The 13074-nt window shown below is 31.3% G+C and overlaps 1 protein-coding gene and 1 long non-coding RNA gene across 3 annotated transcripts; both read right to left on the bottom strand.

Annotated features, from left to right (window-relative positions):
* Window positions 1-5223: 5223 nt before the first annotated feature.
* Window positions 5224-8480, bottom strand: LOC114077948. 2 transcript variants are annotated; one of them, XR_003579328.1, is made up of 3 exons: window positions 8343-8464; window positions 7018-7749; window positions 5224-6446 (listed from the first exon to the last, which is right to left on the bottom strand). It is a non-coding gene; the product is annotated as an uncharacterized LOC114077948 (long non-coding RNA). The 2 variants fall into 2 exon arrangements; XR_003579327.1 differs by having other exon boundaries at window positions 7018-8480.
* A 2003-nt stretch (window positions 8481-10483) lies between these two features.
* LOC107024075 (STOREKEEPER protein-like) lies at window positions 10484-12204 on the bottom strand. The gene has a single exon (XM_015224965.1). The coding sequence runs from the start codon at window positions 12076-12078 to the stop codon at window positions 10924-10926; it is 1155 nt and encodes a 384-aa protein (XP_015080451.1). The 5' UTR covers window positions 12079-12204; the 3' UTR covers window positions 10484-10923.
* Window positions 12205-13074: the final 870 nt, after the last annotated feature.

Below are 13074 nucleotides of genomic sequence, written 5' to 3'. Positions count from 1 at the left end.
AAGGATTCCATTGATATTTCTCACATTTCGACTCTCTTAACCATCTATTAAATTTTATCATGCTTGATTATGATTATTCTTGGGATGTTAATAATTCTATCACGACATACATAGTTTCTTCCTTTATAAATTGAATATAAAATGTTAGTCCACTAGACTTATCAAAATTTTAATTTATTGTTTTTTCTTTCTTATTCGGATTAATATATTGCTTTGTTTAACATTTTTCATTTTGTATGCATATGATGACATGTATATTTTATTGTGTTTTGGCTTAACCCATCGGTAAATCCTTAAAGTTGGCATATAATTTCACTTAGATATCTTAACTAGACTTTATTCATTTTAGACACCTTATGTCAGACTGTATTGTATCATTTTGACACTTTTTTCACAATTAGCAAAAAATTTAAAGTGAGTGTAACTCACTCGTCGATGACGCGTCAAAATAGCAAATTAAATGAAGACATTTGTCGTTTGACACAAAAACAATTCTTTAATAATGAATTTTGAAGGCCTAACCCATCGGTGACTCCTTAAACTTGACATAAGCTTTCACTTAGATACCTTAACTAGAATTTATTCATTTTAGACACATTATGTCAGGTTGTATTGTGTCATTTTGACACATTTTTTTACAATCAACAAAAAAATTAAAGAACTCACAGATGACGTGTCAAAGTACCAAATTAAATGAAGACATTTGTCATTTGACACAAAAATTGTTCTTTAATAATGACTTTTGAATAAACTAAAAGTTAGCCCATAAATCAATGATACCTAAAATTTTTGCCCAAATAATTATAAAAGAGGATTAAATTATTTTTTAAAAAAAATATTACTTCAGAGAACCCCCTCACCCACCCATCCCCGACCCTACTCGTATTCTCCAACAAATTTAACCCAACCAGCTTCTTCTTCTCCGGTGACCGTCATATCTCAATACTTTTTAGTTTTATTCGTAGGAGGATTCCTTTATACACTAACAAAATGGTCATTTTTTCAGCTTCTAAACTAAGGACTGCCATTTTAATGAAGAACTTGAGATAGTAAGTAAGACCAAATATCACATAATCAATTGTCAAATCTAGAAAAAGAAATTGTTAGTGAAGTCATAATGGCGACTTTCAACCACATAATCTGAACTGCCATGATTTAACAATAAAATTCTTCACCAATTTGACCATCAAATCTCAATCCACATAGAGAAGTTTATTCAACTCTAAAATTACTCAACTTTTTTCACCATTAAAAGGACCTTAAGGTAGGGAAAATGGTTGCCCAAAAATAGGAAAGAAGAAGGAAAATTTTTTAAAAAAATATGCAAAAAATGTCTTTCACGCGCTTTTAATAATTGTATTACACTCATCGTATCATGTCAGCAAAAAGTGTCAAAATGACACAATAGGACCTGACATAAGGTGTCTAAAATGAACAAACTCTAGTTAAGGTGTTTAAGTGAAAGTTTGTGCCAAGTTTAAGGGGCCACCGATGGGTTAAGTCAATTTTGAATAAAATTAAAAATTAGACAATGAATCATTGACACTTGACATTTTTGCCCAAATAATTATTAAAGAGGATTAAATTATGAAGAATTTGAGATAGTAATTAAGGCCAAATATCACATAGTAAATTGTCAAATTTAGAATTTTTTTTAGTGAAGTCGTAATTACGACTTTCAACCATAATTTGCACTGCCATGATTTAACAATAAAATATTTCACCAATTTGACCATCAAATCTAATCGACATTGATAAGTTTATTCAACTCTAAAATCACTTTTAACCCTTTTCACCATTGAAGGACCTTAAGATAGGGAAAATGGTGGCCTAAAAATAGGAAAGAAGAAGGAAAAAAATTAAATAAAAATTGGTTTAAAATGTCTTTCACGCGTTTTTTATGATTGTATTACACTCACCATATCATGTCTGCAAAAAGTATCAAAATAATACAATACAACATGACATAAGATGTCTAAAATGAAAAAAAGTCTAGTTAAGGTGCCTAAGTGAAAGTTTGTGCCAATTTTAGGAGGGCAACGATGAGTTATGCCATGTTTTTTTAAGTCAATTGGGTAGATATTACACATGTTTAGGCTTATATAAATTTTATATAATAATAAAGGTCAAACGATGCAAGGCACATTCTCGAAGCTGGTATTACTATAAGTGGAATAAAAAAAATTAAAAGTTGAAATACAATAATACCATTAATCATATATATATATATATATATATACTAGTATAGTATATTCTCGGGGCACATGGTAATTTTTAATGAGCAGTATATTTGAGCTATTCTCTATTTTTCAGAAATTTCATGTTGAAATTCCCAAATTAATTTTGTATTTCCATTAAGAAGTTAATCGGTGATAATGTCCAAAAATATTTCTCAACTTCTCTCTCTTCTTTTATGTCATCCTAAAACCATCTCCAACCTTACTCTATTTTACTCTCCCTTCTCTATATTTGGAGAGTAAAATAGAGAATGTCCTCACGAATTTTACCCTCTACTCTATAATGATAGAGAGTTGAATAGTAGTTCTCTAAATTTGAAGAACTACTATTCATACTCTCTATTTCACTTTTTGAATATTATAGTATTATTTTATTTTTTTGTAATTAACATATTATTTTTTATATAAGACTATTAATTAAATCTCTAATTTATGCAATTCTTTTTAAATTTATTATAACAATTTTAAAAATATTTTATTTTTATTAATTTTCACCATGAAGAATGCACAAAATTTAAATGATAAGATAAAAATTTAATTTACAAACATAATACATAATATAATAATTTATATACAAGATAACCGTAGATACAATGAATAAGATAATAATTTTAAAAATCACAATAATAATTTAGTAATTCGGTAAGTCGTTGTTAGATTTAACGATATTCGAAAAAGAAATTAGTGTATGATTTAAAGAAGCTGTGATTGTGATTGCGGTTGTGCTTGTTGATTTCTTTTTTTATTTATTCGTAGTTGTTCAATAGAAATTTAGAATAATATATAATTTAATATTAAATACAAAAAGTTCAAAAAAAATTAGAATTTATATTACATAAAATTATATAAGATGACTATTCATGAAAAAAGAAAGAAAATATTTATATTATGGAATAAGAAAATAAAAAGAATATAGAAATAATAATACAATATTGAGAAAAGAGAAAAAATATTTTTTAGAAAATAAAATGGAGAATTTGGTTGGAGTTGGTTGTCTGAAAAAATATAAAATTCTATATTTAGAGAGTAAAATAGAATGTAGGGTTGGAGATGCCCTAAGTAATATTACACTTGTCTTCAATGGCGAAGCCAGAAATTTTACAAAGAATGTCCAAGAATCACATAAGTAAATAAAATTAATTTAACACATAATTTCTTTTTTAAATGAAACTACGTTACTTTAAAGAGAATTTATTTTAAATGAAAAAATATACCAAAATTTTTAAAATTAAACTACATAGTACTAATTAGCTTTGAAAAAAGAGAATTCATTTAGATTGAAATCACTTTATGCTTCAAGATTTCACGAATCTCTCAGGACTAACAACGAGAGATGAAAAATTATGAGTAGAATCGAACGAGTTTTCTTTTAAAAAGAAATTGTATATGGAAGCTTTTTTCACTTTTAGTAGTTTTATAAAAAAATTAAAAAAAGTAGGATTTACTTATTAACTTTAAATTAAATAATAACTTTTAAATTTTATTTAAATTTTCAATGAAAAGAAAAAAATTGAAGTCAAATTGATTGAAAGATCAATTGACTACTAAAATTTTATGTTGGGAAAAGGGTTTGATATATCCCTCAACTTTGTCATTTAGAGCTGATATATCCCTTGTTATGAAAGTGACACATATATACCCCTACTTGTAAACAAATGGCTCACATATACCCTTTTCCTCTAACGGAAATGAAAAAATAATAATTTTCAATCTAAATTTTTATTATTTTTTTCAAAAAAATATAATCCCATATGAGTAAATTTAATCCTCGTCAAACATATTTTTTTGACTTTGTTTTGTTTCAATGACTAATTTATAATTATTATTTTGATAATCAAATTTATTTATGTTTCACTAATATTCTTGTAAAACTTATTGTAGATGACCAAATTTTTTTCTGAATACAAAATTAAATTACAATACACACAAAAAAATAGTTTATTTTTTCTCTCTTTAAACTAAGGAATGAAAGAAAAAAAATAAAATAAAAATAAGAAACTCAAATAATTATAATAAAAGAAGTCAAAAAATAATTTATGTATGAAAAAAATTAAAATATACCTTGAACTTTTATAGACGAATCATATATACCACTAAATATTTTTTTTTTTAAAATTATAAGTAATAAATATAAATTTAAAACTAATTATTTAAAATTCCGTTAAATGAAGGGTATATGTGAGCCATTTTGTAACGGCAGGGGTATATGTGAGTCGTTTGTATAACGGTAAGGGTATATATGATTCTTCTATCAAAGTTCAAGGTATATTTAAATTTTTTTAATACATAAATTATTTTTTGACTTCTTCTATTATAATTATTTGAGCTTTTTATTCTTTTTTTTTCTTTCATTCCTTAGTTTATTTTAAAAAAATTAAACTATTTTTTGTCTACATTGTAATTTAATTTTTGTATTCGAAGAAAAAAGTTTTGTCATCTACAGTAAGTTTATAAGAATATTAGTGAAACATAAATAAATATGATTATCAAAATAATAATTTTAAATTAGTCATTGAAATAAAAAAAAGTCAAAAAAGTATGTTTGACGAGGATTAAATTTACTCATATGACATTGTATTTTTTAGAGAAATTAGATTAAAATTATTATTTTTTCATTTTCTTTAGAGAAAAATGTATATGTGAGCCATTTATTTTTAAGTAGGGGTATATATGAGTCACTTTCATAACAAGGGGTATATCAGCTCTAAATGACAAAGTTGAGGGGTATATCAGACCATTTTTCCTTCATTAAAAAAGAAAGTAGACGTTTAGCATCCCATAATATTTTATATTCAATATATTATAATTAATAATATATAAATTCTCTAAAAGGCTTGTATTTCTATTATGTCTGAGGAATTTGAAAAGTCAATTTATATATTAAATATAAATATTATGAGATGCTAGGACTTTACTTTTTTTTTAAAATGTCTAAGAAATTTGAAAAGTCATTTTTCCACTAAAACATAATAATAATAATAATATGGAATGTTAAAAGTCTACTTTCTTTTTAATGAAATAGTAACATTTCTGCACAATTTATTGGCAAAATAATATATATCGGGCTGAGTGAGGGACAAATACTGCAATTTTCCAAGGGTGCACCTATAGCGCGTAGCATCCGTAGGTGGCGAGCCATCAGCTACTCAAAGTGGTACACTGGAACACATGGGAGTGGAAACACCTTTACAATTATCCATGTCCAGTTCAGAAAGAACTTCCAGTATGTGTGATTGAGAAAGAATGAGGCCATATGGTACTTACTTAACATCAACACCCAAGTAGTAGTTTAGATATCCAATATCCTTCAATGAAAATCTTTTTGCAAGGAATTGATGACGAATTTAGTCGCTTGTGGAGGATTTCCAGTGATTATGATGTCATCAACGTAGATAAGCACATAAATGGTTACAACCAGATGCTTCCATACAAATAAAGAGGTGTCTGATTCTGTTCTGACAAAGTGCATTTTCAGCAGATGTTCATGCAGAGAATTATACCAAGCTCGGGGGTCTTGTTCGAGTCCATAGATAGCCTTCTCCGGTTTGCGTACATGAGTTGGAAATTGGGGATTAATAAAGCCTCGGGGTTTCTTCATCCAGTTTTCCGTGTAGGAAAACATTATTGACATCAAGCTGAATCTTTTTGACCTTCTCATCTGAATCTTCATATGGTATCAGAGCAACATAAGCTCCACCGAGTTAGATCCATCTCATTCTTTTAAAGCTTTCTCATCTATGGCTCCAGTTATTGATGCTATTGCTGCCAGCAGTTCTGCAGTTTCTGCCGCTACTCATGTGGTGCAATTAAATCCCTTTGCTCAGTTACCTCTCAAGCTACAAGGTAACTCAATTTTTCAACATGGAAAGCACAACTTGTGATGCTACTACAACTCACAGGACATCTTGATGGAACCACAACAGCTCCATCACCTACTAGTACCCAAAACAATCATACTGTACCAAATCCCAATTATTAGATTTGGTTCTCTTAAGATTAATGATCCAACAAGCAATGATGGCGTCGGTCGATCCTAATATTGCTCCAATTGTTGCTGCAGCACCATCTGCTAACAAAGTGTGGAAATTCCTTCACACAGCTTATGCCAACAAAAGTCATACTCGCATCTTTGCTAGCAAGATCGATTGCAAAATACCAATAAGACTTCTAAAACCATTGCAGAATACTTGCAGGAGGTTCGTTCTCGCTCTGATACCATATGAAGAATCAGATGAGAAGGTCAAAAAGATAATAGTATTAAATCTGGAAGCAAGCGTTTAACTACAAAGTATACAACTAACTTGACCTAAAGTGCAGGCCACTATCTGCACATTATCTATTACTAACTGAAGCTAACAACTACCAATTCCTAAATATGCTCCAGCCATCAGGATACTTAGTCAACCTATAACAACTAGCAAAAACGGATAAATAAAGATAGTTAATACTCCAAAGGTAAAGGGGTACAAATTACCAGGTTTTGGTGGATTAGGAGGGGGAACTTTTGGAAGTAGAGGTGGGCTCAGAGCAGGTGATTTAGGAGGTGGAGGTAGAGGAGCAGATTTCTTAGAGGAAGCAGTAATGGTGCATGAGCATTTGCACTCATCTCAGGTTCTGACAGTTCCGCATTTCATGAGATCAGCATCATTTACATCAAATGCACTCTTGACATTTAGAGAAGAACCTCACAATACAAATCATAAAAATTACTGAAATGTACTGAAAAAGAATGATATGAAAAGATTAATTAACCATCATACAAATAACAGCAAATAATCACCTGCATTCAAATTCAGAGACGGTTTCCCATCCCTCTGCCCATCATTTGGAGCTATTTCTTTCCTTTTATTCTTAACTACGGAATATCAACAGAGGTAAAAAGGGCAATTCCTGCAACAGAACATCCAGCCACTGCAGAAATTAAATAATTTTGATGCTCCTGATTATTTCCTGGAGAATTAGGACAATTTTGTGGTTTATCTAGAGGATAACAGGCAAAGGTTCACAGGAATTGGTACGAGTTCAAAGTTTTGGAGGCTTTCCAAGAGGTTTTAGAACTGGAGAAGGAGGTGCACAGCTAGAGGAGCATAAACTAGTGATACAGTTGAAGCAGCTGGAGATGGAGCGAGGGTGGGAACTGCTTTAGGACCTGGAGAGGGAGAGGAAGCAGGAGACTGAACGGTTGGGGGCGATTGGAGATGCAGCGAGGGGTGGAACTGGAGCACCTTTTTTTGGGCTAAAGTGGTTTCTTTCTTTTTCTCAGAGACTGCTTTTTGGCAAAAATGGATTCTCTCTTTCTTAGGTACCTCCTGGGAACTCTTGACAATTGTGGAAAAAGCTCTTCGTACTTGCTAAACCAAATACTGGATGCATCGTCACTTTCAGAAACATGAATTGGAAGATTTTCCTTCTTAAGCACTGCAATAAAATCTGCTTCTCTTGGGGAGGCAAATCTTCAATATCCTTTCGTAAGGTTCTTTTTCTCAACAAACCTATATCCTGTTTTAAGTAACTATAACAAAATTGCTAATACTCATTAGAAAATAGTAGTATCAGGTATCAGCAAACAAATGCATAGACATGCCAATAACAGCCATAGTTGACATATAAATTAAGGCAACTCATATCTAAACACATTTATGGATGCACATTGCATTCATCTCCATATGCTATGATTCCCAATTTTAGTATTATCATTTAAGTTATATTCATAACACTTAAAAAATTATAAATTTGTTCATTTAGAATAATTTTAGAATGCAAATTTCAAAGTTGAAGTTGCATATTATTGAGTACATTCATTTTCGTCTGAATTTGAATCATATGAATAAACTGAATCATTTTTGCTTAACTTAAGTAAAGCTAAACTTTAGTCATATATAATTTAGGCACCACATACCTAAAGTTATTCAGAAATTGATAACATTAGACATATATTATTGAGACGTCCTCCTAGAAACATCTTTCACAGCTAAAATTGTTCCATAAGATGGAGCTATGGTGCATAATGGAAATATTGACGTACCTGATCATCTCATTCAAAAGCTTAAGTTGTTAGAGAACACACTTTTAATATTTAATAATATTCCCAAAATCATCCCATACCTTTAAAGTCAGTCTTTCTTGCACCTGAATGTCCAATATAATCTTATTTCCATTAGCAAATAAACAAAAAAAAAAAAAAACTAAATGTGTTGTAGCCTTCTTTGATGATTCTGTTCTTGTGCAGCAGGATGGGAGTACGGGACAGGTGAACATGAGTCACATGGATTGTAACAACACTCTATCCCAACACCGCATGTTACTTTTACTTCCGTTGTTTCTTCTTAATTGCGCCATAGTCAAATTGGTCATCCAAGTCTCTTCAAATTGCAAAAGATGGTTGGAGTTCATCTAATTTATCTTTGTTAGTATGTGACTCGTGTCTACTTGGTAAGCACACTCATGCCTCTTCCCCAAAACGCGTCCATAAAAAGGCCACCTCTATATTTGAAATCGTACATTCAAATTATGGGGTCCAAATCGTGTTAGTTCTGCCTAAGGCTTTTATTCTTTCGTTACCTCAGTGCACGCTATTTTTAATGAAAAGTAGATTTGAACTGTTCTCTATCTATTGGAAATTCCATGCTGAAATTCGCAATCAATTTGGTATTTCTATTAAGAAGTTAATCAATGATAATGCACGATGATACTTCTCTAGTTCTCTCTTCTTTATTGTCATCCCAGGGCATTTCAATTGTCTTCTTGTGCACAAACTCCTCAACAAATAGAATTGCTAAGCGAAAGAACAGACATCTAATTGAAACAGTTCGAACAATGCTCATTCACCATCATGTTTTTTTACGTTTTTTGGGTTGATGTCATAATAATTGCTTGTTATTTAATCAATCGCATGCCTTCATCTATTTCACTCGGTCCTCTATCTTGACCACAATTTGTTTCCCATTCCTCCACATTTGTTTGGTTACCACGATTTCGTTCATAACTTTACCCAGAAAAAGATAAACAAAGCACATGGCCTTTAAATATGTCTTTCTCAGGTATTCTCGTCTACAAAAAGATTCAAATGCTTTGATCCCAAAAACAAATAAGTACTTGATCACTGCATATACTACTTTTTTCGAGACTTCTCCATATTTTTCTCCCAATACGGAAAATGAAAAGGTCATAGGAGTCCTTCAAATTCCAACAAAGCACACTTCAGTTATATTTTTAACAATCTCACTCAAGTGAGGGCCTGATTTTTTCATGGGAAAAAGCACGTGGTTTCTTTTTTATTTTGGTGAAATTCAATCTCAGAACCTCGGTACGCACTGATACTGATACTGAATTTAAGTGTGATCATCTCAAGTGAAAACATTTTTTTTATTTAATTATATTCTCAACAGAATCAATTTAGTTATCTAATCTGAGTCTACCAGGAAAAAGGTATAACAGAGAAAGAGCCAAATCCGAAGGGCTGAAACAAAAAGAATGCTAGAGTTCCATGCAATAAAAACACAGTTCAGGATGGAATGATTACAAACTATTATACAACAGTAAATTGCATTTCTAAAATGATCAACATATTCATTAAGATAAAATTTCAAAAAACTGATATCAAAGCAGATTTATGATCTTATTAATTGGACGACTCTTTTAGACACAAGTAAATTAGAAAATGTCAGAACTTATTACATCTAACAGACTGCAGATAGCACATATAGAAGATAAATATAGATGGCTTCACCGAGTGTCAAGACCTCCAAAATGCACTGCTTTGTAGGTTTCACAACAAGATAACTAAGATTTCTAGAGGGGAACTAAGTCATACGGAGAAAAATGGTTTCAATCCTTAAGTCCTTTCAAATTCATGTATACTTTACTTGGTTAAAACCAAAAAAATCTGAACAAATCTTACTTTTAAGACCATATCATTCAGTATAGGAATGCAATGGACCTGAACAAAATAAATGGACCATATCATTCAGTATTCCATGCACTGCAGAAAATTTTCACTAGGAAAGAATAGAGAATCAGTAGTTAAAGGAAACACCTAAGAAAATTTTCTTATCATAATTTAAGGTCTTTTAGATTTATAGCAGGACTTAAAACCTCTAGGATTGGACAACTCTCTAGTCAGCAAACAACATTGCACACTATATCAAAGGAAATATCTAGAGGAAACTGTAACTAACCCACCCTCTCCCCAAATCAATTAACTGGTATGACATGAACAACAATTGAGAACAAAGTGAATCAACACATGCTGCAAAAACTGAGAATGATCCCATTTAAATAAATTTCCATCTGAAATAGGAAATGACATATTACAAAAGATGAACCAGACATTCCACTTCAGTTGTTCCTAAGCTTGCTTCCATCATACATGGCATTATATGATACGAGTGTGTAGGCATTTCATTGCAACCCCTTAATAGAGCCAATCACTCCATGCCACACTAACATATAAAAGAAGCAACACAGCGGATATCATCATTCAAACAGTTCACTAGTAAAACTAAAGAAGCAATAAAATGTATGAACCAACCTGAAAAACTAAATCTACCTCGCCGACTAAACATTAGTACATCAACGCGAGAAGAAATTGCCTTGAGAAACAAGACTACATGAAACAAAATCTAAAAGTCCACCAAAACAGTATCAGAACTTGTCGGTTCCAAATAGAAACATCATCCATCAGCATCTAGTTACCTCTCACTGCATCAACCACCAATCTGTAATGCTCCGCAATCAAATCTAAGCGCTTCACCATCAAGGCAGCTTCATCATCCTCCAGTTTCTTCCACTTCTCCTCCAATACTTTAGCCTTGTCAGGAGCAATCAAACTCATCTTTTCCTTCAAAAAACTTGTTCCATTTGGGTAAATAGTAAACATGCCAGACATACTTTCAAATGATGCAGCCAAACGTGGATATTCGGATTGGAAATCCTGTTGATCAACCTTAACTATATCCTCTTTAACCACCTCTTTAACAGCAACCTGTTTCTCTTCTTCCTTATGTTCCTCATCATCCTTGTGTTTGCTAACTTTACCACTTCTCTTAGGTTCAGAACTCTTCTTAGCCTCAACAGTCTTTTTAGCTTTGCCATTAGTGCTATTGGTAACAATCTCCTTAACTCCACTACTAGTTCCAGGGGCACCCCAAATCCTCTTTGAATGCTGAAAAACTAAAAAATCCTGACCCTTCATGAAAACTGGCTCCTCATCACCTTTCGCATTAGTAAAAAATTTCTTCTTTAACCTCTTTATCTTTTCACTGAGTTGACTCTTTGAAACCTCAACCTGCAACTTTCCTCTAATGAATTCATGAAAAGCTGTCATATCCGCATTAGGTTCCATACCTTTTACCGTCTTGTATTCAGCAATACCTTTGAGCAGAGCAAGCTGGTCGTCATCGCTCCATAGACTGCGAGGAGTAGCAGCTGATTTTTTATCCTCTTCTTCAGCAATCTTGGGCTTCTTCCTCCCTTTCTCTTTCTGGGCTTCTTGCGGCCTCTTTCCTGCTGATTTCGATGGGGCAGAAACAATCGGCTTAATGGTGAATTCTGATACAGAAGGCGAAGGCGGGGAATGATCCGATTTTTTCGATTCGGAACCTGACCCATTCTCGCTGTCGGACTCAGAAGAAAATTGGAGCTTCTGAGCGGTTTTGACTGGTTTCTGAGTGATGGATCTCTTCACAACTGGAGGTTCTTCTTCTTCTTCTTCTTCAGTTTCTTCCCTCGATTGTTGTTGTTGTTCTTCTTCTTCCTGGGATTCCTCCACCAATTCTTGTTCTTCAGAGGATGATGCAGAAGGAGGTTGGTCTACTAAGCGGGATTTGGTTTTGGGGGCCATTGTTTCTGAGAGCAAGAAGAGAGAGCTATTCGGCCGTCGTCGGTGTCTATGGTGAGTGATGAAGCAAAGAGAAATAGATGAAAGCCCTTTGTGCAAGGGTTCTTATATTTGTACAAAAAGCCAATGTCCTAACATATATAGTACTTGCTATTATACCAATTGTATTATAATACTGCTGAGTATATGTTATTTGTAGGGGGAAAAAAGGCATAATCATATATCAACACATACACATATATTATTCTTTTATTTTTTATTTTTTATTTTTTTATCATTTTGCCATTTTATTAAATTAAAATTGACTTAATCATTTAATTAAATACAAATATTTTCATTGCATAATGACAAAATTTGAGTCCTTTAGTAATTAAATTATTCCTTGATAAATGACTACATTGATATTATTTTTAATCTTAATCATAATTCTCAGAATCGAGGAATTTGAAAATTTATAATAGATAAAAACAATGTATACATCATCATATCATATCATTCATATATTATATTATTATTCTTTTATTTTTTATTTATGATATATCATATTATATAATTGTTATTATATTTTATATTATAAGTGAGAAGATGCTTAGTCTAAAGTTGGATTAAGAAAAGACCCTTCAACTTTTTATTTATCATTATCATATTATTCTTATAAATAATGATTAGTGTGAAACTATTCAAATTGAATAATTTTTCAACTCTTCAAGAAACACCATTAAATTTGAATAACTTTTTAATTCTACATGAAATCACCACTAAAGTTGAATGGCTTTTTATCTTTTCAAGAAATCACTATAAATAAGTTTCTTACACGTTGTCTTCTAATGACAATATTGTACATTTGAATTTGATTTAGAGAGCATAAATCTCTTATCATACTTTGTTTTTTCAAGTATTTCTTTACATTGAGATTTTTCATTTTTTGTTATCATTCAAATTATATTCTTAAATTGATATAAGTGTTTGATCTCTCACATGAAAATATACTGCTAAAAT

This window comes from Solanum pennellii, chromosome 7, assembly GCF_001406875.1.
Source record: "Solanum pennellii chromosome 7, SPENNV200".
Taxonomy (NCBI): Eukaryota; Viridiplantae; Streptophyta; class Magnoliopsida; order Solanales; family Solanaceae; genus Solanum; species Solanum pennellii.
This window is presented reverse-complemented; position numbering and strand designations above follow the sequence as displayed.